The sequence below is a fragment of the Haematobia irritans genome, chromosome 3 (genome assembly GCF_050003625.1).
Source record: "Haematobia irritans isolate KBUSLIRL chromosome 3, ASM5000362v1, whole genome shotgun sequence".
NCBI classification, from domain to species: domain Eukaryota; kingdom Metazoa; phylum Arthropoda; class Insecta; order Diptera; family Muscidae; genus Haematobia; species Haematobia irritans.
Genome location: NC_134399.1, coordinates 132043253 through 132069560, shown reverse-complemented (window position 1 = coordinate 132069560; position 26308 = coordinate 132043253). Strand labels below are relative to the sequence as shown.

The window sequence follows — 26308 nt, the reverse complement described above, 5'->3', positions numbered from 1 at the left end:
GATGTTTAATTTTTGCTCTATTGTTTTAAAGGGACGTCACTTTCCCCGATACAATATCGACAAACACCGTAGTGAATAGCAACCCTAACCTTCCCTGAAAATTCTTGAAACTGTCCTTCAAGTGTGGGGCAATGAAGGTTGCCTCTTCATTTATAACCTTTTCCCCCGCTTCCTTTGTAAATTTCAAGAAAACCTAAATTTTTTATATTTCATGTTAGCCTGATACCGAAACAGGCCATTGACGTCCAAATGCATTATATCTAATTATACAATTATTTTTCGAGCTTTATGGACAGATATAGATTAAGGAACATGGTTAATAGAGCCATTTTTTTTGCAGTTTTAGAGGAGGACCTCCTCCCCGACCAAATGTCGAAAAGCGTATCTTTTGTAAACGTCCCAGAAAATGTCAAGCAAATTATAAGCCTAAAGGGGCGGCCTCTCTTCCGTCCAAAAATCACAAAATCAGGTATCAACTATTACGGTTGACAGAGGTTACGATCTCTCTCCAGTCCTCTGTAAATTTCAAGTAACTCGGTAAAGTTTAATTGTTTCTCTGTATGTACTTAAGAGAAGCGGATGTCTCCCTATGCCCTTTTATTTTTATTAAAAAATCAGGAACCTGATATAAATTTCATAAATTTTTCCGTAAAATTTCAGTCGGGGGAGTTTAGTTTTGTTTTCACTGTACTTTAAAAAAAAGTCGGGCAAAGGGGTGGCCCCCCTCCCCGACCAAATATCGAAAAATAATGTAGCGGATTTTTGTCTAGATGCCAACCCCAACATTCAATGAAAATTTCATGCAAATTGCATAATTTTGTTCCAAGTTTCAAAAAGCAAGGAGGAGGTCCCCCTCCCCGTCCGCATATGAAATCATCAGGTACCCCATATTAATTCCATAACCTCACCGCATGTTCTCTTTAAATCTCAGATAATTTAGAGAATTTTAGTTTTTTCACTGTACTTTAAAAAAAGTCGAACAAAGGGGAGGTCCCCCTCCGCCTCCAAATATCGAAATATAAAGTAGCGGATCTTTGTCTAGTTGCCAACCCCAACCTTCAATGAAAATTTCAAGCAAATCGGTCAACTTTGGTCCAATTTTCAAAAAGTCCGACAAAGGGGAGGTCCCCCTCCGCGACCAGGCGTCAAAAAATGAGGTACCCTATTTTCACCACATAAACGTCCCCTATGATCTCTGAAAGTTTCAAGTAAATCGGTTCAGCCGTTTAGGAGCCAACTCGGTTCATACAAACAAACAAACAAACAAACAAACAAATAAACAAACATAGATTGAATTTTATATATATAGATAATTTGAATAAAATATTACTAAAAACTACCAAATAAAAAATCTTATCTCGCATCTTATTGATCAAATTTTTATGGTTACTATGAACAAACGTATCTTCGAAAGAAATGATTTATTATTTTATTTTAGCAGTTAATTTTTTATTTTATGATCACGACTAATAGCGACGATTTATTTGGGCGTTCAAATATTCCTTGAATTATAAATATTTTTTTAACTTTCATCAAAAAGAGAAAATTGCTACTTCTACTAAAAAGGGAGAACTTTCGCACAATGAACTTTGATAGTATGACCTAAAACGGGAATTAAATTCTTTAAAGTTGTTTTGTTAAAATTGAAAATTTTGTCAAAATTGCATTTCTATAGAAAATGTTGTCAAAATTTTATTTCTATAAAAATTTTTTTTCAAAATTTTATTTCTATAGAAAATTTTGTCAAAATTTTATTTCCACAGAAAATTTTGTCAAAATTGTATTTCTATAGAAAATTTATTCAAAATTTTATTTCTATAGAAAATTTATTCAAAATTTTATTTTTATAGAAAATTTTGTCAAAATTTTATTTCTATAGAAAATTTTGTCAAAATTTTATTTCTATAGAAAATTTTGTCAAAATTGTATTTCTATAGAAAATTTATTCAACATTTTATATCTATAGAAAATGTATTCAAAATTTTATTTCTATAGAAAATTAATCAAAATTTTATATCTATAGAGAATTTATTCAACATTTTATATCTATAGAAAAATTATTTAAAATTTTATTTCTATAGAAAATTTATTCAAAATTTTATTTCTATAGAAAATTTATTCAAAATTTTATTTCTATAGAAAATTTTGTTAAAAGGTTATTTCTATAGAAAAATTTGTCAAAATTTTATTTCTGTAAAGAATTTATTCAAAATTTTATTTCTATAGAAAATTTTGTCAAAATTGTATTTCTATAGAAAATTTATTCAACATTTTATATCTATAGAAAATTTATTCAAAATTTTATTTCTATAGAAAATTTATTCAAAATTTTATTTCTACAGAGAATTTATTCAACATTTTATATCTATAGAAAAATTATTTAAAATTTTATTTCTATAGAAAATTTATTCAAAATTTTATTTCTATAGAAAATTTATTCAAAATTTTATTTCTATAGAAAATTTTGTTAAAAGGTTATTTCTATAGAAAAATTTGTCAAAATTTTATTTCTGTAAAGAATTAATTCAAAATTTTATTTCTATAGAAAATTTTGTCAAAATTGTATTTCTATAGAAAATTTTGTCAACATTTTATTTCTGTAGAAAAATTTGTCAAAATTTTATTTCTGTAGAGAATTTATTCAAAATTTTATTTCTATAGAAAATTTTGTCAAAATTTAATTTCTATAGAAAATTTATTCAAAATTTTATTTCTATAGAAAAATTTACCAAAATTGTATTTCTATAGAAAAATTTGTCAAAATTTAATTTCTATAGAAAATTTTGTCAAAATTTTATGTCTATAGAAAATTTTGTTGAAATTTTATTTCTATAGAAAAATTTGTCAAAATTTTATTCCTGTAGAGAATTTATTCAAAATTTTATTTCTATAGAAAATTTTGTCAAAATTTTATTTCTATAGAAAATTTTGTCAAAATTTAATTTCTATAGAAAATTTTGTCAAAATTTAATTTCTATAGAAAATTTATTCAAAATTTTATTTCTATAGAAAATTTTGTCAAAATTTTATTTCTATAGAAAATTTTGTCAAAATTTTATTTCTATAGAAAATTGTGTAAAAAGGTTATTTCTATAGAAGGTTAGGTTAGGTTAGGTTAGGTGGCAGCCCGATCAGGCTCACTTAGACTATTCAGTCCATTGTGATACCACATTGGTGAACTTCCCTCTTATCACTGAGTGCTACCCGATTCCATGTTAAGCTCAATGACAAGGGACCTCCTTTTTATAGCCGAGTCCGAACGGCGTTTCCACATTGCAGTGAAACCACTTAGAGAAGCTTTGAAATGTCACAGAAATGTCACCAGCATTCTGAGGTGGGATAATCCACCGCTGAAAAACTTTTTAGTGTTCGGTCGAAGCAGGAATCGAACCCACGACCTTGTGTATGCAAGGCGGGCATGCTAACCATTGCACCACGGTGTCTCCCATTTCTATAGAAAAATTTGTCAAAATTTTATTTCTGTAAGAGAATTTAGTCAAAATTTTATTTCTATAGAAAATTTTGTCAAAGTTGTATTTCTATAGAAAAATTTGACAAAATTTTATTTCTGTGGAGAATTTATTCAAAATTTTATTTCTATAGAAAATTTTGTCAAAGTTGTATTTCTATAGAAAAATTTGACAAAATTTTATTTCTGTGGAGAATTTATTCAAAATTTTATTTCTATAGAAACATTTGACAAAATTTTATTTCTGTAAGAGAATTTATTCAAAATTTTATTTCTATAGAAAATTTTGTCAAAGTTGTATTTCTATAGAAAAATTTGACAAAATTTTATTTCTGTGGAGAATTTATTCAAAATTTTATTTCTGTAGAAAATTTTGTCAAAAATTTTATTTCTATAGAAAATTTTGTCAAAATTTTATTTCTATAGAAAATTTTGTCAAACTTTTATTTCTATAGAAAATTTTGTCAAAATTTTATTTCTGTAGAGAATTTATTCAAAATTTTATTTCTATAGAAAATTTATTCAAAATTGTATTTCTATGCAAAATTTGGTCAAAATTTTACTGTAGCAAATTTTGTCAAAAATTTATTTCGATAGAAAATTTTATCAAAATTTTATTTCTATAGAAAATTTATTCAAAATTTTATTTCTATAGAAAATTTATTAAAAATTTTATTTCGATAGAAAATTTATTCAAAATTTTATATCTATAGAAAATTTATTCAAAATTTTATTTCTATAGAAAATTTATTCAAAATTTTATTTCTATAGAAAATTTTGTCAAAATTTTATTTCTATAGAAAATTGTGTTAAAAGGTTATTTCTATAGAAAAATTTGTCAAAATTTTATTTCTGTAGAGAATTTATTCAAAATTTTATTTCTATAGAAAATTTTATCAAAATTTTATTTCTATAGAAAAAAAGGTTATTTCTATAGAAGGTTAGGTTAGGTTAGGTTAGGTGGCAGCCCGATCAGGCTCACTTAGACTATTCAGTCCATTGTGATACCACATTGGTGAACTTGTATTTCTATAGAAAAATTTGACAAAATTTTATTTCTATAGAAAAATGTATCAAAATTGTATATCTATAGAAAAATTTGTCAAAATTTAATTTCTATAGAAAATTTTGTCAAAATTTTATGTCTATAGAAAATTTTGTTAAAATTTTATTTCTATAGAAAATTTTGACAAAATTTTATTTCTATAGAAAATTTTGACAAAATTTTCTTTCTATAAAAAATTTATTCAAAATTTTATATCTATAGAAAATTTATTCAAAATTTTATTTCTATAGAAAAATTTGTCAAAATTTTATTTCTATAAAAAATTTATTCAAAATTTTATTTCTGTAAAGAATTTATTCAAAATTTTATTTCTGTAAAGAATTTATTCAAAATTTTATTTCTATAGAAAATTTTGTCAAAATTTAATTTCTATAGAAAATTTATTCAAAATTTTATTTCTATAGAAAAATTTATCAAACTTGTATTGCTATAGAAAAATTTGTTAAAATTTAATTTCTATAGAAAATTTTGTCAAAATTTTATGTCTATAGAAAATTTTGTTAAAATTTTATTTCTATAGAAAATTTTGACAAAATTTTATTTCTATAGAAAATTTTGACAAAATTTTATTTCTATAAAAAATATATTCAAAATTTTATTTCTATAAAAATTTTGTCAAAATTTAATTTCTATAGAAAATTTTGTCAAAATTTAATTTCTATAGAAAATTTATTCAAAATTTTATTTCTGTAGAAAAATTTGTCAAAATTTTATTTCTATAGAAAATTGTGTTAAAAGGTTATTTCTATAGAAGGTTAGGTTAGGTTAGGTTAGGTTAGATTAGGTTAGGTGGCCGTCCGATCAGGCTCACTTAGACTATTCAGTCCATTGTGATACCACATTGGTGAACTTCTCTCTTATCACTGAGTGCTGCCCGATTCCATGTTAAGCTCAATGACAAGGGACCTCCTTTTTATAGCCGAGTCCGAACGGCGTTTCCACATTGCAGTGAAACCACTTAGAGAGCTTTGAAACCCTCAGAAATGTCACCAGCATTCTGAGGTGGGATAATCCACCGCTGAAAAACTTTTTGGTGTTCGGTCGAAGCAGGAATCGAACCCACGACCTTGTGTATGCAAGGCGGGCATGCTAACCATTTCACCACGGTGTCTCCCATTTCTATAGAAAAATTTGTCAAAATTTTATTTCTGTAAGAGAATTTATTCAAAATTTTATTTCTATAGAAAATTTTGTCAAAGTTGTATTTCTATAGAAAAATTTGACAAAACTTTATTTCTGTGGAGAATTTTTCAAAATTTTATTTCTATAGAAAATTTTGTCAAAGTTGTATTTCTATAGAAAAATTTGACAAAATTTTATTTCTGTGGAGAATTTATTCAAAATTTTATTTCTATAGAAAATTTATTCAAAATTTTATTTCTGTAAAGAATTTATTCAAAATTTTATTTCTGTAAAGAATTTATTCAAAATTTTATTGCTGTAGAAAATTTTGTCAAAAATTTTATTTCTATAGAAAATTTTGTCAAAATTTTATTTCTATAGATAATTTTGTCAAACTTTTATTTCTATAGAAAATTTTGTCAAAATTTTATTTCTATAGAGAATTTATTCAAAATTTTATTTCTATAGAAAATTTATTCAATATTTTATTGCTATAGAAAATTTATTCAAAATTGTATTTTTATGCAAAATTTCGTCAAAATTTTACTGTAGCAAATTTTGTCAAAAATTTATTTCTATAGAAAATTTTATCAAAATTTTATTTCTATAGAAAATTTTATCAAAATTTTATTTCTATAGAAAATTTTGTCAAAATTTCATTTCTATAGAAAATTTTGTCAAAATTTTATTACTATAGAAAATTTTGTCAAGATTTTATTTCTATAGAAAATTTTGTAAAAATTGTATTTCTATAGAAAATTTATCAAAATTTTATTTCTATAGAAAATTTATTCAAAATTTTATTTCTATAGAAAATTTATTCAAAATTTTATTTCTATAGAAAATTTATTCAAAATTTTATATCTATAGAAAATTTATTCAAAATGTTATTTCTATAGAAAATTTATTCAAAATTTTATTTCTATAGAAAATGTATTCAAAATTTTATTTCTATAGAAAATTGTGTTAAAAGGTTATTTCTATAGAAAAATTTGTCAAAATTTTATTTCTGTAGAAAATTTTGTCAAAATTTTATTTTTATAGAAAGTTTTGTCAAAATTTTATTTTCGTTTTGTTTGTTATTGTTGGTTTCTCTTCAATCATTATTGTTGTCTTTGATCTCAGCTTAAAACCATGCATTGACTAAACTACAAGTCTACAATAGAGGAAAAGTATGCTTATCAAATTTATTTGTGCAAAGCCCTATAGACTGCAAGATGGTTGGATGTCCAACTGTTTCGGAATTACCACATTCCTCATCAGCATCCTCTAATTGCAGCAAAACTATCAACCAATTATCAGAATAAATTCGGGTAATTCATTCAACCCAAAGTGAACTACACTTGAACCTTCCGAAAAAAGGTTTGATAGTCGGCTACTACCTATACAAATTTGCACGCATATCTCTTTTCCTTTGCCAAACCCAAATCATCGATTTGAATGTAGTTGGCTGAGTTTGTTTTTGAGCGTGCTTCCTCTATCTTCATTCGTTTTGTTTGTTATTGTTGGTTTCTCTCAAAAACAAACCCAGCCAACTACATTCAAATCGATGATTTGAGTTTGGCAAAGGCAAAGGGATATGCTTGCAAATTTGTTTAGGCAGTAGCTAGATCTTAGCCTACATTCTATCTGGAAATAATCCCAGCGAAACGTCGGATGGGATTAATGAAATAATTCAATACTTGTTTTATTCGCATTTAAAGTGACAAGAAAGCTTATAATTAGGAGAAAAGGTCGATAAATTAAATATACATGCAATATTATCGGAGGGCCCGCCGAATTTAACTATTGAAACTGGGAAACAATAAATCGGGAAAACATGAAGAATTTCTTCGCACACGTCATATTAAAATATGACAATCAGACCTGAACCTTGTTGATAATAGACATTTTTCACGGTTAATTTTTCTTGTACCCACTTTAAGTCAAAAAAAAAAATAGGTCTCCCACTCTATATAAAGTATATGCAAATGCTATAGAAAAGCAATCATTGGAATTTCAAAGAATCAGAATGTTCTTTCAATTTACATAAATATGTATGGAATATTTATTTATGTTAAGATTGAAATACGAAAATACTAAATTTTAATGTTAATACATAACTCTGATATTTATGGAAAAATATGTTTTTATAGCTAAATGCAATATTAAAGAGACCATTGTTGAATGTTTATGAAAAACTTAATTTAGTAACGTTCCGCCATCCGTTCATTCGAAATGGTTTCCTATGTCTTTTACGTTATTCTTGTGCTCATTTGGCTATACCGACGGTGGCAGGATCGTCATTCAATTCTTTTGCCTATAACAAATTACAATTGATTACTGGATTTGGTCCTCTAATTGGTGGAAAAGGTAAATACATTTTGATTTGTCACATAAAAAATTTCAGTAGAAAAAAATCAAAGTTGTTAAATTATAATTTAAAACAAGTGAGTAAAGTAGAAAGTCAGACGGGGCTGACTATATTATACCCTAAACCACCCCTAATGAATTAGTAAACATTGTTTGTGGGGTATGAGTTGTATAGGATTGCGAGATAGCCCGCATTTCCATATGTAAGAACATTAAGGGATACATAGTTATGGGAGTTTTGTCACAGTCTGAACCGAAGTGTCTGATATTAGGAGCTATAGTTGATTGTGAACCTACAGAGTTTGTATGCCACTAATATTGCTTCCATTATTAAAAAAAAAAAAACAAAGAGGAAATCGCTCAATTAGTTGGGTAATAAATCCAAATTTATGCAAATCGGCTAATATATTTATGAACAAGCTAAATAGATTGTCTAGTACATCAAAATTTGAAATTTAAGTAACGTTGGTTAATAAAGAGGAGTATTATGGCAAACTTTGGGAAAATCGAGCAATGCATATATATGGCAGCTATATCTGCCATATATATGTATTGCACACACACACACACACACACACATATATATATATATATATATATATATATATATATATATATATATATATATATATATATATATATATATATATATATATATATATATATATATATATATATATATATATATATATATATATATATATATATATATATATATATATATATATATATATATATATATATATATATATATATATATATATATATAGCCCAATGTTGAAAAATGTTGATATCACAGAATGTTACCTTATGCTAAATTTGAGTACGATCTGATAATAAATGAGGCCTCTATTGCAAAAATATGGTTATTAGATATTTTTACAATAGAGGCCTCATTTATTATCAGATCGTACTCAAATTTAGCATAAGGTAACATTCTGTGATATCAACCAAAGTTCCCAAATATTATCAAAATTGGTTCAGATTTAGATATAGCTCCCATATATATGTATTGCTCGATTTTCCCCAAAGTTTGCCATAATACTCTTATTTATTAACAAACGTTACTTAAATTTCAAATTTTGATGTATTAGACGATCTATTTAGCTTGTACATACACATATTTGGATTTATTACCCAACTAATTGAGCGAGTTCCTCTTTTTATATTCTCCATCATAGGATGGGGGTATATTAACTTTGTCATTCCGTTTGTAACACATCGAAATATTGCTCTAAGACCCCATAAAGTATATATATTCTGGGTCGTGGTGAAATTCTGAGTCGATCTAAGCTTGTCCGTCCGTCCGTCCGTCCGTCTGTTGAAATCACGCTAACTTCCGAACGAAACAAGCTACACGCAAAAAAATAATTCTTTCCTCCCAAACGAAATTTTAGACAAACAAAGTTCGTTTCTCATTTGCTTTTCGCTGTAAGGAAGTGTATTTGGAAGAAAAGTATATACTTTTTGTGGTAAACGTTTATTCTTTTCCAGGATGTAAAAACAATTTCATAAAGACTAGCTCAAAAAAAAACATTATTTTCTTGCTAATTGCATTGTCCCTCACATCTTTCTCACATCCACGAGGATTTTTAGTTCTTAACACCTTTTCCTGTAATACCAACAATGTAGAAGAAATTATACGATTTTATAAATTTTTAAAATTTTTTTTTACCTTTCGCCTGGACGGAGAATCGAACCGCGGACCATGCACATTGTAAGCCAACACACTAACCACTGAGCTATGTACCTGTTATGGTCATCAATAGATAAATATCCATATAAGTTATATTTATATAGCATAGCTTGCGGCGCCCACGAACCGAATAAACAAAGTTTATTTAACAGAAACAAACATTTAGTTTGGCACCGTGGAGCAGTGGTAGCTACGTCCGACTCTCATGCCAAGGGTCGTGGGTTCGATCCCTGCTTCGGCCAAAGTTTTTTTTTTTTTGCTTTTGTTTTTTTTTACATATATTCCAGATATATTCGGAAGATTCCGAAAAAATGTTCACCATTACATTGTACTATATTAAATTTTGAACTGTAAAATGTGTCTTATTAAAGACCTAAAGTCAGAAAAGAACAGTGTTTGATATAAACGAAATGGACTGTGTTGTTATTTCAAAAATAACTTTTTTTATTGAAAAAATAAAAATTTTGTAACAAACGAATTTTTTTGGTGATAAAAGTTTAAAATTTTCGAAGCAATTCAAAAAACTCTAACAAAAGAAAAACGTTTTCGGTACACGTTTTCCAAACGTTTTTTTTCTTTGCGTGTATCGACTTGAAACTTGGCACAAGTAGTTGTTATCGATGTAGGTCGGATGGTATTGAAAATGGGCCATATCGGTCCACTTTTACGTATAGCCCCCATATAAAGGGACCCTAAGAGTTGGCTTGTGGAGCCTCTAACAGAAGCATATTTCATCCGATCCGCCTGAAATTTGGTATATGGTGTTGGTATATGGTCTCTAACAACCATGCAAAAATTAGTCCATATCGGTCCTTAATTATATATAGCCCCCATATAAACCGATCCCCAGATTTGGCTTATGGAGCCTCTAAGAGAAGCATATTTCATCCGAACCATGCAAAAATTAGTCCATATCGGTCCTTAATTATATATAGCCCCCATATAAACCGATCCCCAGATTTGGCTTATGGAGCCTCTAAGAGAAGCAAATTGCATCCGATCCGGCTGAAATTTGGTACATGGTATTGGTATATGGTCTCTAACAACCACGCAAAAATTGGTCCATGTCGGTCCTTAATTATATATAGCCCCCATATAAACCGATCCCCAGATTTGGCTTGTGGAGCCTCTAAGAGAAGCATATTTCATGCGATCCGGCTGAAATTTGGTACATGGTATTGGTATATGGTCTCTAACAACCGTGCAAAAATTGGTCCACATCGGTCCATAATTATATATAGCGCCCATATAAACCGATCCCCAGATTTGGGTTGCGGAGCCACAAAGAGAAGCAAATTTCATCCGATCCGGCTGAAATTTGGTACATGATATTGGTATATGGTCTCTAACAACCATGCCAGAATTGGTCCACATCGGTCCATAATTATATATAGCGCCCATACAAACCGATCCCCAGATTTGGGTTGCGGAGCCTCAAAGAGAAGCAAATTTCATCCGATCCGGCAGAAATTTGGTACATGATATTGGCATATGGTCTCTAACAACCATGCAAAAATTGGTCCACATCGGTTCATGATTATATATAGCCCCCATATAAACCGATCCCTAGATTTGGCTTGCGAAGTCTCTAAGAGAAGCAAATTTCATCCAATCCGGTTGTAATTTGGAACATGGTGTTAGTATATGATCTTTAACAACCGTGCCAGAATTGGTCCATATCGGTCCATAATTATATATAGCCCCCATATAAAACGTTCTCCAGATTTGACCTCCGGAGCCTCTTGGAGGAGCAAAATTCATTCGATCCGGTTCAAATTAGGAACGTGGTGTTAATATATGGTCGCTAACAACCATACCAAAATAGATCCAATCACACAAAAATTGGTCCATATCGGTTCATAATCATGGTTGCCACTAGAGCCAAAAATAATCTACCAAAATTTTATTTCTATAGAAAATTTTGTCTAAATTTTATTTCTATAGAAAATTTTGTCAAAATTTTATTTCTAGTGAAAATTTTGTTAAAATTTTATTCGGTTCATAATAAAATTTTCATCATTGTCAAAATTTTATTTCTATAGAAAATTTTGTCAAAATTTTATTTTTATAGAAAATTTTGTTCAAATTTTATTCGGTTCATAATCATGGTTGCCACTCAAGCCAAAAATAATCTACCAAGATTTTATATCTATAGAAAATTTTGTTAAAATTTTATTTCTGTAGAAATTTTTGTCGAAATTTTCTTTCTATAGAAAATTTTTATTTCTATAGAAAATTTTGTGAAAATTTTATTTCTATAGAAAATTTTGTTAAAATTTTATTTCTGTAGAAAATTTTGTCAAAATTTTATGTCTATTTTGTCAAACTGAATTATATACGTATTGGATCGATCTTTTTTGATTTATTATATCCACGTATGGACTTACATACAATTTAGAAGATGGTGTTAGGAGGTTTTGCGATCGGCAAGCGTTACCGCAACTTAAGTAATTCGATTGTGGATGGCAGTGTTTAGAAGAAGTTTCTACGCAATCCATGAAGGAGGGTACATAAGCTTCGGCCTGGCCGAACTTACGGCCGTATATACTTGTTTTAATAATGGAAGCAATATTAGTGGCATACAAACTCTGTAGGTTCAGAATCAAGTATAGCTCCCAATATCAGTCATTTCTGTTCAGACTATGATAAACTCCCATAACTATGTATCCTTTAATGTTCTTACATATGGAAATGCGGGCTATCTCTCAATCCTATACCACTCATACCCCACAAACAATGTTTACTAATTCAGTAGGGTATAATATATTCCGCCCCACTTTCTACTTTATTCACTTGTTTAATAATGAACTCAATATTAGTGGCCTACTAACTCTGTAGGTGGGAGCCACCGTGTTGTAATGGTTAACATGCTCGCATTGCAAACACAGGGTCATGGGTTCAAACCCAGTTTCGACCAAACATCAAAAAAGTATTTCAGCGGTGGATAATCCCACCTCAGTAATGCTGGTGACATTTCTGAGTGTTTCAAAGCTCCTCTAAGGGCGTTTTCGTTTCGCAAAAAATATGTTGCCTTGGTGTTACACTACATTTTCCCTCATTGCAATTTCGCCCAAGTTATAGTGTCATTCCAAAGTTATTGTTAATTCATAATAATGTGAGGGATGCAGGATCCAAAATCTATGACAGTATCCTTCATATTTACTAATCAATTTCGAGAATGAAATCGAAATCGCCATAAGTGTTTCACTGCAATGTGGAATGCCGTTGGGACTCGGCTTTAAAAAGGTGGTACCTTGTCATTGAGCTTAACATAGAATCGGGCAGCACTCAATGATTAGAGAGAAGTTCACCACTGTGGTATCACAATGGACTGAATAGTCTAATGAGACTGATATATCGGGTTGACACTATACCTAACCTAACTCTGTAGGTGTAAAACCAAGTATAGCTCCTAATATCGGGCGTTTCTGTTCAGATTGTGATAAAATTGCAATAAACATGTACTCCTTAATTTTCATAAATAAGGAAATGCGATTCATCTCCCAAACCTATACCAATGATAGCCCCCAAATGCTTATGTTTACTAATGCACTGGTGGTTTAGGATATGATATAGTCGGCCCCGCCCGACTTTCTACTTTACTCACTTGTTTTAATAATGGACTCAATATTACTTGTATACTAATACTGTAGGTGCAAAATTATCTATAGCTACAACTATATATGATATCAGACATATATGTTCAGATTGTGATGAAACTCCCATAAACGTGTACCCCTTAATTTTCTTAAATATGGAAATATGCTTTATCTCCTAACCCTATTTCAATGATAAACCACAAATGCTTAGGTTTACTAATCCAGTAGGGGAGGTTTGGTGTATGATATAGTCGGCCCCGTCCAACTTTCTACTTTACTTACATATTATTTTTACACCGAAACATATGAAAAACAGTCTTTATCGTCCTTGTATGGTACTGTTTCCGATTTGAATTTGTTAATTTTTGCGGTATAAAAACTCGATAATTATTTGAAATAATTGTTAATATTTATTTTAATATAAAAAACAAAAAAACAAAACAAGCTTCAACTATGGTTTGAAAATAAATTAAAGCATAATAGTTGATGAGAATTAATTTATATTTTTGTTGCTGGCTTTTGCTGTTTTTCTCCTTTCTACGGTCAATGGTGGACGATCGACTAATTTTAAGACAATATGATTTGCACATACCAAATCGGACATTTTGGCTGTAGAAGAAAATTTGTAGCGTTTTATGCATTTGGCTAAAGTTGTTTTAATATTCATATCAGCGTATCGGTAACCTGAAAATTAAAAAAAAAAATAATTAATTAATAAATTTTTATACCTACCACCATAGGATGGGGGGTATATTAACTTTGTCATTCCGTTTGTAACACATCGAAATATTGCTCTAAGACCACATAAAGTATATATATTCTGGATCGTGGTGAAATTCGGAGTCGATCTGAGCATGTCCGTCCGTCCGTCCGTCTGTTGAAATCACGCTAATTTCCGAACGAAACAAGCTATCGACTTGAAACTTGGCACAAGTAGTTGTTATTGATGTAGGTCGGATGGTATTGCAAATGGGCCATATCGATCCGGCTGAAATTTGGTACATGGTGTTAGTATATGGTCTCTAACAACCATGCAAAAATTGGTCCACATCGGTCTATAATTATATATAGCCCCCATATAAACCGATCCCCCGATTTGGCTTGTAGGGCCTCTAAGAGAAGCCAATTTCATCCGATCCGGCTGAAATTTGGTACATGGTGTTAGTGTATGGTCTCTAACAACCATGTATAAATTGGTCCACATCGGTCCATAATTATATATAGCACCCATATAAACCGATCCCCCGATTTGGCTTGTGAGGCCTCTAAGAGAAGCAAATTTCATCCGATCCGGCTGAAATTTGGTACATGGTGTTAGTGTATGGTCTCTAACAACCATGCATAAATTGGTCCACATCGGTCCATAATTATATATAGCACCCATATAAACCGATCCCCCGATTTGACTTGCGAGGCCTCTAAGAAAAGAAAATTTCATCCGATGCGGCTGAAACTTGGTACATGGTGTTAGTGTATGGTCTCTAACAACCATGCATAAATTGGTCCACATCGGTCCATAATTATATAAAGCCCCCATATAAACCGATCACCAGATTTGACCTCCGGAGCCTCTTGGAAGACCAAAATTCATCTGATTCAGTAGAAATTTGGTACGTGGTGTTAATATAGGGCTTCAAACTCCCGTGCATATATAATTATATATAGGCCCCATATAAACCGATCACCAGATTTGACCTCCAGAGCCCCTTGGAAGAGCACAATTCTTCCCCTTCGGTTGAAATTTGGTACGTGATGTTCTTATATTGTATCCAACAACCATGCAGGAATTGGTTCCTATCAGTCCATAATTATATATAGCTCCCATATAAACCGATCCCCAGATTTGACCTCCGGTGCCTTTTGGAGAAGCAAAATTCATCCGATCTGGTTGAAATTTGGTACGTGGTGGTAGTATATAATATTTAACAACCATGCCAAACATGGTCCACATCAGTCCATAATCATATATAGCACCATATAAACCGATCCCGAGATTTGGTTTTGGAGCCTCTTGGAGGAGCAAATTTCATCCGAGTGAGTTTAAATTAGGTACATTGAGCTAGTATATGGTCGTTAACAACCATGCCTAACTAGGTCCTTATCGGTCCATAGTTATATATGGCCCTCAGATAAATCGATACCCAATCACACAAAAATTGGTCCATATCAAGTTCATAATTGTATATAGCCCCCATATAAGCGACCCCCATATTTCAATGCTGGCTCTCTACGTACCGTGCAAAAAGTCCATATCGATTCGTAATTATTTGTAGACTAACTGTACATAACTTTTTTGTCTAATATATACGACGTATGGACTAACTCAAAATTTAGAAAACGATGTTAAGAAGTTTTAAGTAATTCGATTGTGGATGACAGTCTTTCGTAGAAGTTTCTACGCAATCCATGGTGGAGGGTACATAAGATTCGGCCTGGCCGAACTTACGGCCGTATATACTTGTTTTTATTATTTTTTCAAATGCGCTAAAAAATGTTGCATTAGAAAAAGCCTAGAAACTTGAAAAAACAAAAACAATTATTACCCCATGGGAAATGGATCAACCCCACGACCGGTAAAGGACTAATCATTGGTGTGTTTGGACCAGGCCCAGTTCTGCTCGAAAGCAGTTTAGGAATAATTAAAAATTCTGAAAAACTAGAGCACTGGTACCAATGCTGTAAATAATTTGCAACAATTCGCCGTAGGGTGTCTATTCGAACAAAAAGTATATACGACAGTAAGTTCGGCCGGGCTGAATCTTAAATACCCACGACCTTATTCAAATTATTACGAGAAGCAAAACCTGGAAATGTCACTTTCAGTTTTATTTTCAGGATATCAGTGCACCTTCTATACCCTCACAAAATTAAATCGGTGTATATGGATGCCTTACCAAATGGACCGATAACAACTAAATATTATTGTATTTACAATTTCAAGCAACTCGGATAAAAACGACAGTCCAACGAATTTATTTCGGGAGATCGGTCTATATGGGGTCTATGCTAAAAACATGGACACATACCCACAATTTTCGGCACACCTATTTATGGCCCTAAAATACATCTAGATTTCGAATTTCAGGTAAATTGGATAACAACTACGAATTCTAAAAGCCCAGGAAGCAAAATACTTCTCTATTACCAATTTCAGGTACCTTGAATAAAAACTACGGATTCTGGAAGCCCAAGAAATAAAATCGGGAGATCGGTCTATATGGGGGCTACAACAAAACATAGAACGATACACACCATTTTCGTCTCACCTTTTTCTGGTCCCAAAATATCTCTATATTTCCAATTTTAGGAAAATTGAATAAAAAACTACGGTTTCTATAAGCCCAAGATCCCAAATCGGGTGGTCGGTGTAAATGGGGACTATATTAAAACCTGGACTGATATAGCCCATCTTCGAACTTGACCAAATGCAGGACGATATCTCCATTATTGAAAGCAGTAGCATGATTAAAACAGACAGTCGGACATGGTTATATCGTTTTAAAATTTCTCCCTGATCAAGAATATATATGCTATATATAGTCGGAAATCGATATTTCGATGTGTTACAAATGCCATGAGAAACTTGTTATACTTATGGTGGGTACAAAAATATGTAAAAATTTTAAAATAAAAATTTTGACAACATTTTCTATAGTACTATAATTTTGACAAAATTTTCTATAGAAATAAAATTTTGACAAAATTTTCTATAGAAATAAAATTTTGACAAAATTTTCTATAGAAATAAAATTTTGACAAAATTTTCTATAGAAATAAAATTTTGACAAAATTTTCTATAGAAATAAAATTTTAACAAACGATATAACCAGACGGACATGGTTATATCGTTTTACAATTTCTTCCTGATCAAGAATATATATGCTTTATATAGTCGGAAATAGATATTTCGATGTGTTTGTCATGGCGTTTGTACCATGACAAACTTATTATTATTATGGTGGGTATAAACATATGTACAAATTTTAAAATAAAAAATTTGTTTTGACAAAATTTTCTTTAGTAATAGAATTTTGACAAAATCTTCTATAGAAATAGAATTTTGACAAAATTTTTTATAGAAATAGAATTTTGACAAAATTTTTTTATAGAAATAAAATTTTGCCAAAATTTTCTATAGAAATAAAATTTTGACAAAATTTTCTATAGAAATAAAGTTTTGACAAAATTTTCTATAGACAAAATTTTCTACAGAAATAAAATTTTGACAAAATTGTATATAGTAATAAAACATTGACAAAATTTTCTATAGAAATAAAATTTTGACAAAATTTTATATAGAAATAAAACATTGACAAAATTTTCTATAAAAATAAAATTTTGAGAAAATTTTATATAGAAATAAAACATTGACAAAATTTTCTATAGAAATAAAATGTTGAGAAAATTTTATATAGAAATAAAACATTGACAAAATTTTCTATAGAAATAAAATTTTGACATAATTGTCTAGAGAAATATAATTTCCTATATATATTAAAATAAAAATTTTGTTTTGACAAAATTTTCTTTAGTAATAGAATTTTGACATAATCTTGTATAGAAATAAAATTTTGACAAAATTTTCCATAGAAATAAAATTTTAACAACATTTTCTATAGAAATAAAATTTCCTATAGATATACAATTTTGACAAAATTTTCCATAGAAATAAAATTTTGACAAAATTTTCTATAGAAATAAAATTTGAACAAAATTTTCTTAATAAATAAACTTTTGACAAAATTTTCTCTAGAAATAAAATGTTGACAACATTTGCTATAGAAATAAAATTTAACACAATTTTCTATAGGAATACAATTTTGACAAAAATTCCCACAGAAATAAAGTTTTGAGAAAATTTCCCAAAGAAATAAAATTTTGACAAAATTTTCCATAGAAATAAAATTTTGACAAAATTTTACATAGAAATAAAATTTGCCACAATTTTTTATAGAAATAAAATTTTGACAAAATTTTCTTTAGTAATAGAATTTTGACAAAATCTTCTATAGAAATAAAATTTTGACAAAATTTTCCATATAAATAAAATTTTAACAACATTTTCTATAAAAATAAAATTTCCTATAGATATACAATTTTGACAAAATTTTCCATAGAAATAAAATTGTGACAAAATTTTCTATAGAAATAAAATTTGAACAAAATTTTCTTAATAAATAAACTTTTGACAAAATTTTCTCTAGAAATAAAATGTTGACAACATTTGCTATAGAAATAAAATTTAACACAATTTTCTATAGGAATAAAATTTTGACAAAATTTTCCATAGAAATATAATTTCGACAAAATTTTCTTTAGTAATAGAATTTTGACAAAATCTTCTATAGAAATAAAATTTTGACAAAATTTTCCATAGAAATAAAATTTTAACAACATTTTCTATAAAAATAAAATTTCCTATAGATATACAATTTTGACAAAATTTTCCATAGAAATAAAATTTTGACAACATTTTCTATAGAAATAAAATTTGAACAAAATTTTCTTAATAAATAAACTTTTGACAAAATTTTCTCTAGAAATAAAATGTTGACAACATTTGCTATAGAAATAAAATTTAACACAATTTTCTATAGGAATAAAATTTTGACAAAAATTCCCACAGAAATAAAGTTTTGAGAAAATTTCCCAAAGAAATAAAATTTTGACAAAATTTTCCATAGAAATAAAATTTTGACAAAATTTTACATAGAAATAAAATTTGCCACAATTTTTTATAGAAATAAAATTTTGACAAAATTTTCCATAGAAATATAATTTCGACAAAATTTTCTGTAGAAATAAAATTTCGACAAAATTTTCTATAGAAATAAAATTTTGACAAAATGTTTCTATATTTTTGACATTTTTTATAGAAATAATATTTTGACAAAATTTTCTACAGGAATATAATTTTGAGAAAATTGTCTATAGAAATACAATTTTGACAAAATTTTCTATAAAATAAAATTTTGACAAAATTTTTTATAGAAATAAAATTTTGACAAAATTTTTCTATATTTTTTGGCAAAATTTGTTATAAAAATAAAATTTTGACAAAATTTTTCTATATTTTTTGACAAAATTTTTTATAGAAATAAAATTTTGACAAAATTTTCTACAGGAATATAATTTTGAGAAAATGGTCTATATACACAATTTTAACAAATTTTTCTATAGAAATAAAATTGTGACAAAATTTTCTATGAAAATAAAATTTCGACAAAATTTTCTGTAGAAATAAAATGTTGACAAAAATTTTCTGCTGAAATAAAATGTTGACAAAATTTTTTAGAGAAATAAAATTTTGACAAAGTTTCCTATAGAAATAAAATTTTGATGCAATTGTCAATAGAAATAATATTTTGACAAATGTTTTTATAAAAAAAACATTTAAACAAAATTTTCTATAGAAAAAAAATTTGAACAAAATTTTCTATAGAAATAAAATTTTGACAAAATTTTCTATGAAATAAAATCTTGACAAAATTTCTATAGAAATAAAATTTTGGCAAAATGTTCTATAGAAAAAAATTTTGTAAAAATTTTCTATAGAAATAAAATTTAACACAATTTTCTATAGAAATAAAATTTTGACAAAATTTTCTATAGAAATAAAATTTTGACAAAATTTTCTATAGAAATAAAATTTTGACAAAATTTTTTGTAGAAATAAAATTTTGACAAAATTTTCCATAGAAATAAAATGTTGGACAATATTTTCTGTAGAAATAAAATTTTGATAAAATGTCTATAGAAATAAAATTTTGACAAAATTTTCTATAAAAAAAGATTTTAACAAAATTTTCTATAGAAAAAGATTTTAACAAAATTTTAAAATTTTTTATAAAATTTATCAGAATTTTCCATAAAAATAAAATTACAACAAAATTGTCTGGAGAAATAAAATTTCCTATAGAAATAAAATTTTAACAAAAATTTCCATAGGAATAAAATTTTGACAAAAATTTCATCAAAACAATTAATATAATAATAATGTGTTACAAACGGAATGACAAGGTATACATACCTATGCAACTACGTAGACCCTTGGCAAATGGTATATATGCGAAAGGATGTCTTTGCTCCATATTAATGGCGAGGAAATTATCGGGATTAAATCTCTCGGCGTCAGGACCCCAGACCTCTTTGCTCCGATGCAGATTGTATAAATCGATCATGATTCGTTGTCCTTCGGGTAAAACAGCTCCATTGCTTAATTCTAAATTTCCACCTCTAACCATGCGTCCCATAAGCGGTACCGAAGGAAATAGTCTTAATGTCTCCTTCAGTATGAGATCAAGATAAACCATTTTACTTAGATCTTCATAGGCAACATCGAAAACATCATCATCTTCGGCATCTGGATAGATTTGGGATATTTCTTCATAGACTCTTTGTTGTATGTCCGGATGCATGCCAAGCATCAACATTGTATTGAAAACCGTAGTCGCAGTACTTTCAAAAGACTGGAGTAAGGAAAATGTATAAATATATTGATTTTTTTGTTGCTTTACTTTTTGGAAAATCTATAATCGTTTTGATGGAAATTTTTTCTACTTACTCCAATGTATATGTGCATGAGTTCATCCACTGCATTATTGAATTGTAATTTATTTTCTTGAACGGCTTTATCTACATAGTCCATAACTGTAGTTGTTTCATCTAGATAACTGGGATCTTTTCCTCGCAAAGTTTTATAATTAATAAGAGACTGTAGGGAAGAGATGCAAAAACTATTAGATCAACACAGGAAACAAACTTCGTCTTCTTTGAAAATAGATCCAGTTGAGAAACAAGTATAAAAAAATTGTTTTCATTAAATTTAGGACACGAATCTTGAAAATTTACGTCCCTCGTTTGAAGTTGTATGTATTCCAATCAAGGAAAATTGTCCTTAACCCTATCACTACCGAAATAAAAGGAATGTTAAAAACTTTAATTTTTTTCTTCTTTGTTTTATTGTACCAACACCATGTAACATAGAACAAAAATAGGAATTTTGGGGACCTACATTAATTAGTTCGCTCTTGAGAGCGATATGTTCTCAGAACTTGATTCTTAAATTGTGACCAAATGGACTTACGAAAATAAGCGCTATTTGGCCTATAATATCTATGAAAGTGTGAGAAAAAAATACAAAAACAAGAATCCAAAAAAATAAGCTATATTTATAATAGAGACATATATTGGAAAAATGGTCTCAAAATCTCGTATTTTTCGTTTATTCCCTGCAAAAACTTCGTCGCCAAAAAAGCAGTAAACATTTTCTTGTTGGATCCGAAATTGGCGCAGAAGCTTAAAATTTAACATGGGCTTGTCAACAGCCGTCGCGCTGAAATTGCAGCACTTCTTAAGGTTTGATCTGAATTCAGTGCTTTGGATTTAAATTGAAAAATTTTGTGATATTTTGCCAAATAATAAATTTATACAATTTTTTATGTTGTTGTTTTTTTTTTGCATTTTAACGATTGATTAAAACGTTTGACCTCAAATATTTTAAAAAAATTCTCAATTTTTCTATAAGGGATTAAGCATATTTTCTCGACAACATTTAAATAATTTGTACCATTTTATTAATTTTTACTATGTTTGTAACCTATTTGAAACAAAAAATTAAAATTACCCATTACAAATATAAACAAGTATATTCAGAAGTAAGTTCGGCCCGGCCGAATCTTAAATACCCATCACCATGAATCAAATATAATAGTTTACTTTGAAAACTCTTCGTCGTAGCGGGTTTCTTGATAATATATAGATTTTTAGGGGGTTTGATGACAAATTTTCTCCCAACCAAATCAGTTCAATCAGATTCTACCTATGAAGACTAGATCAGATTCTGGATTTATGAGAACCAATTTTGTTTGAGTTTTAGAGAAATCATAATCATATCGTGTATATGATGAAATAACGCCGTGATTTGAAATTTTTAGTCTGTAGATTTTTCCGCCATTATTTAAATGAATACGATGAGTAAAATCTGTTCAAGCAATTTTCTGAGGAACGAAATTTTAGACAAGCAAAGTTTTCTTCTGACACAAATTTTAGAGACAAGCGTTCAATCGATTATAAAAAATTCAGATTAGTTTGCTCTAAACGAAAATACTTTATACGAAAAGGGAATTTCATTTGTCTAAAATTTCATTCCGGAGGTAAATATATTTTTCTTTGGGTGTACCCTCAAGAAGAGAAATTGGTCTATATCGATGCCTTACCAAACGGACCGGTAAAAATAAATGCGATACAGATTTTTGAGGGTCTAATATTCTAGTATATTTACATTTTTGTGCAAATCGGATAAAAACTACGGTTTCTAGAAGCCCAAGGAGTTAAATCTGGAAATCGGTCTATTTATGTGGAGGCTATACTAAAACATGGCTCGACATACACCATATTCGGCTGGCCTATTTGTGGTCAGCCGGATTCCAGAAGTCCTAGAAATAAATTCGGGAGTTAGGTCTATATGGGGGCTATACAAAAACATGGACCAATACTCACCACCTCTTAATATTCCTCAACTACTTATAGAATTCCACTTTCAGACGAATTGGGTGAAAACTACGAATTCTAGAAGCCCCAGAAGTCGGGAGATAGGTCTATATGGGGGCTATACCAAAACATGGACCGATAGGCATCATTTGCGACACACCTATTTGTGATCTTAAAATACCTCTAGATTTTCAATTTGAAGCACATCGGCTAGAAAATATAGTCTCTAGATGCCCAAGAACTAAAATCGGGAGATCGGTCTTTGAAGCACATCGGCTAGAAAATATAGTCCCAAGAACTAAAATCGGGAGATCGGTCTATATGTGGGTTATACCAAAAAATGGACCGATACACCTCAATTTCGGCACACCTATTTGTGGTCTCAAAAGTACCTCTAGTTTCCCAATTTCAGTCAAATCGGGTAATAAATACATTTTATAGACGCCCAAGAATAAAAATCAGGAAATCGGTCTATATGGCGGCTATAGCAAACCATGCTCCGATACGGACCATTTTCGACAAACCACTTTATGGTCCTAAAATACCTCTAGATTTTCAATTTCAGGCAAGTCGGATAGAAAATACTGTTTCTAGACGCCCACAAAGCAACATCGGGAGATCGGTCTATATGGGGGCTATACCAAAACATGGACCGATACGGACCATTTTCGACACACCTCTTTATGGTCCCAAAATATCTGTAGATTTCAAATTTTAGGCAAATCGGATAATAAATATAGACCAATCGGGAGATCGGTCTATAAGGCGGCTTTACCAAAACATGGACCGATGTACACCATTTTTGGCACACCTTTTTATGGTCCTCAAGTACCTCTAGATTTTCAATTTCAGGTAAATTGGATAAAAACTAAGCCCAAGACCCCAAATCGGGAAGTCGGTTTATATGTCGGTTTATTTTTTAACTTAACTTATATGGGGACTATATCAAAACTTGGACCGATATCTTCGAACTTGACCTACCAAAAAACGAATCTGTGCCAAATTTCAGAACGATACCGCCATTATTGAAGGCTGTAGCGTGATTAGGACAGACAGACGGACATGGTTATATCGTCTTAGAATTTCTTCCTGATCAAGAATATACCTACTTTAAATAGTCGGAAATCGATATTTCGATGTGTTACACACGGAATGACAAACTTATTATACCCCCCTCACCATTCTATGGTGGTGGGTATAACAAGTATATACAGCAGTAAGTTTGGCCGGGCCGAATCTTAAATACCCACCACCATGAATCAAATATACTAGTTTCCTTCGAGAATTTCAGGAGGGTTTGATGACAGATATTTTCCCAAACAGATCAGTTCAACCAGAACGCTTCCCGAAGATATATATAAAGATTTTACCTATGAAGACTACATCAGATTCTGAATTTATAAGAACCATTTTTTGTTTGAGTTTTAGAGGAATCATAAACACCTCGTGAAAGTGTGCAAGAAAATGATGAAATAACGCCTTGATTTGAAATATAAAATCAGTATATTTTTACACCAATTATTTAAATGATTACGAGAAGTTAAATCTGGAAATTTTACATACAGTTTCAAGAAATTTTCATGATCAGTTCACCTACTGTACCCTCAAGATCTGCCCCCATATAGACCGATCTCCCGATTTTACTTCTTGGTCTTCCGTGGTTTGTATCCGATTTGTCTGAAAATGGAAATTGGAAATCTAGAGGTATTTTAGGACCACAAGGAGGTGTGTTTGCAAATGGTGTGGATCGGTCCAAAATTTAGTTTAGCCTCCATATAGCCCTATCTCTCGATTTGACTTCTTGAGCGTCTAACATAGACATCCGAACTTTTATCCGACCTGCCTGAAATTTTGTTTGGTGTAGCCCCCATATAGGCCGATCTACCTGAAATTCAAAATCTGGAGATATTTTGGGTCTACGCATAAGTACGCCGAATATGGTGTGTTTCGGTTCATGTTATGGTATTTACCTCATATAGACCGATCTTCAAATTTGATCTTTTAAGTGAGTAGACATTCCAATTTTTATACGATTTGCCTGAAATTCGAAATCGAGAGGTATTTTGGGTCCCACACATAAGTAAGCCGAATATGGGGCGTATCGATCGATTTGGATTTACCCCCCCCCCCCCCCCACCCATTAAAAACCAATCCCACGATTTGACTTCGAGACCCAGCAATTTTTATCCGATTTGCCCGAAATTCAAAATTTAGAGGTATTTTCGGTCCGTGAATAGGGTGTAGCGAATATGGTGTGGATCGGTCCATGTTTTGGTATGGCTCCAATGTGTTAAAACTCCCTATTTCCATGTTGGTATATATATTCGCGTGGCAGAGTGTCTATCATTAAATCCACCTGAGATTCGATATATGTATTTTCATGTAACCTGACTCATCGTCAGGTTACAACAATTACATTTACATTTTTGTAAAATTACATTTTTTGATTCATGGTGGTGGGTATTTAAGATTCGACCCGGTTGAACCTAAGTCCGCATATTCTTGATTTTTGTTTTTTTATACCCTGCGCCACACTGTGGAGCAGGGTATTATAAGTTAGTGCATATGTTTGTAACACCCAGAAGGAGACGAGATAGATACATGGTGTCTTTGGCAATAATGCTCAGAGTGGGTCCCTGAGTCGATATAACCATGTCCGTCTGTCTGTCCATCTGTCCGTCCGTCTGTCTGTGAACACATTTTTGTGATCAAAGTCTAGGTCGCAATTTAAGTCCAATCGCCTTCAAATTTGGTACATGTTCCTAATTTGGGTCAGAATAGAACCCTATTGATTTTGGAAGAAATCGGTTCAGATTTAGATATAGCTCCCATATATATCTTTCGCCCGATATGCACTTATATGGACCCAGCAGCCAGAGTTTTATACCGATTTGCTTGAAATTTTGTACAAACATAACACTTAGTCGTATAATCAAGTGTGCAAAATTTTTGGCCGAATTAGGTTGAAATTTTGCACTAGGAGTACAATTAAAAATATAGTCAAGTGTGCAAAATTTGATTTAAATCGGTTCAGATTTAGATATAGCTCCCATATATATCTTTCGCCCGATATGGACTAATACGGTCCCAGAAGACAGAGTATTACCCCAATTTGGTTGAAAATTTGCACTAGGAGTACAATTAGTAGTGTAGTCAAGTGTGCCAAATTTCATTGAAATCGGTTCAGATTTAGATATAGCTCCCATATATATCGTTCGCCCGATTTACACTCATATGACCACAGTGGCCAATATTTTACTCCGATTTAATTGAAATTTTGCACAGGGAGTAGAATTAGCATTGTAGCTATGCGTGCCAAATTTGGTTGAAATCGGTTCAGATTTAGATATAGCGTCCATATATATGTTTTTCTGATTTCGACAAAAATGGTCAAAATACCAACATTTTCCTTGTAAAATCGCCACTACTCTAATTTTCCTAAAATTCTAATACATATATAGCATAAATAAACTTTTGCGAATTTTCCTTAAAATTGCTTCAGATTTAAATGT

At 30.0% G+C, this 26308-nt stretch overlaps 3 protein-coding genes across 3 annotated transcripts in view; 1 reads left to right on the top strand and 2 right to left on the bottom strand.

Annotated features, from left to right (window-relative positions):
* LOC142228753 (putative cytochrome P450 313a4) overlaps positions 1 to 26308 on the top strand; it is a 170909-nt gene that overhangs the window by 26633 nt on the left and 117968 nt on the right. The window lies entirely within an intron of this gene.
* LOC142231191 (putative cytochrome P450 313a4) overlaps positions 1 to 26308 on the bottom strand; it is a 169246-nt gene that overhangs the window by 66141 nt on the left and 76797 nt on the right. The gene's annotated exons all lie outside the window — the stretch shown is intronic.
* Positions 13692 to 26308, bottom strand: part of LOC142228754 (putative cytochrome P450 313a4) — a 47242-nt gene continuing 34625 nt past the window's right edge. The window contains exons 6-8 of the mRNA XM_075299264.1: positions 20869 to 21018; positions 20335 to 20773; positions 13692 to 13988 (exon numbers count right to left, since the gene is read on the bottom strand). Of these exons, the coding sequence (XP_075155379.1) occupies positions 13798 to 13988; positions 20335 to 20773; positions 20869 to 21018 (780 nt within the window). The 3' untranslated portion in view covers positions 13692 to 13797. The remainder of the gene's footprint in view (positions 13989 to 20334; positions 20774 to 20868; positions 21019 to 26308) is intronic.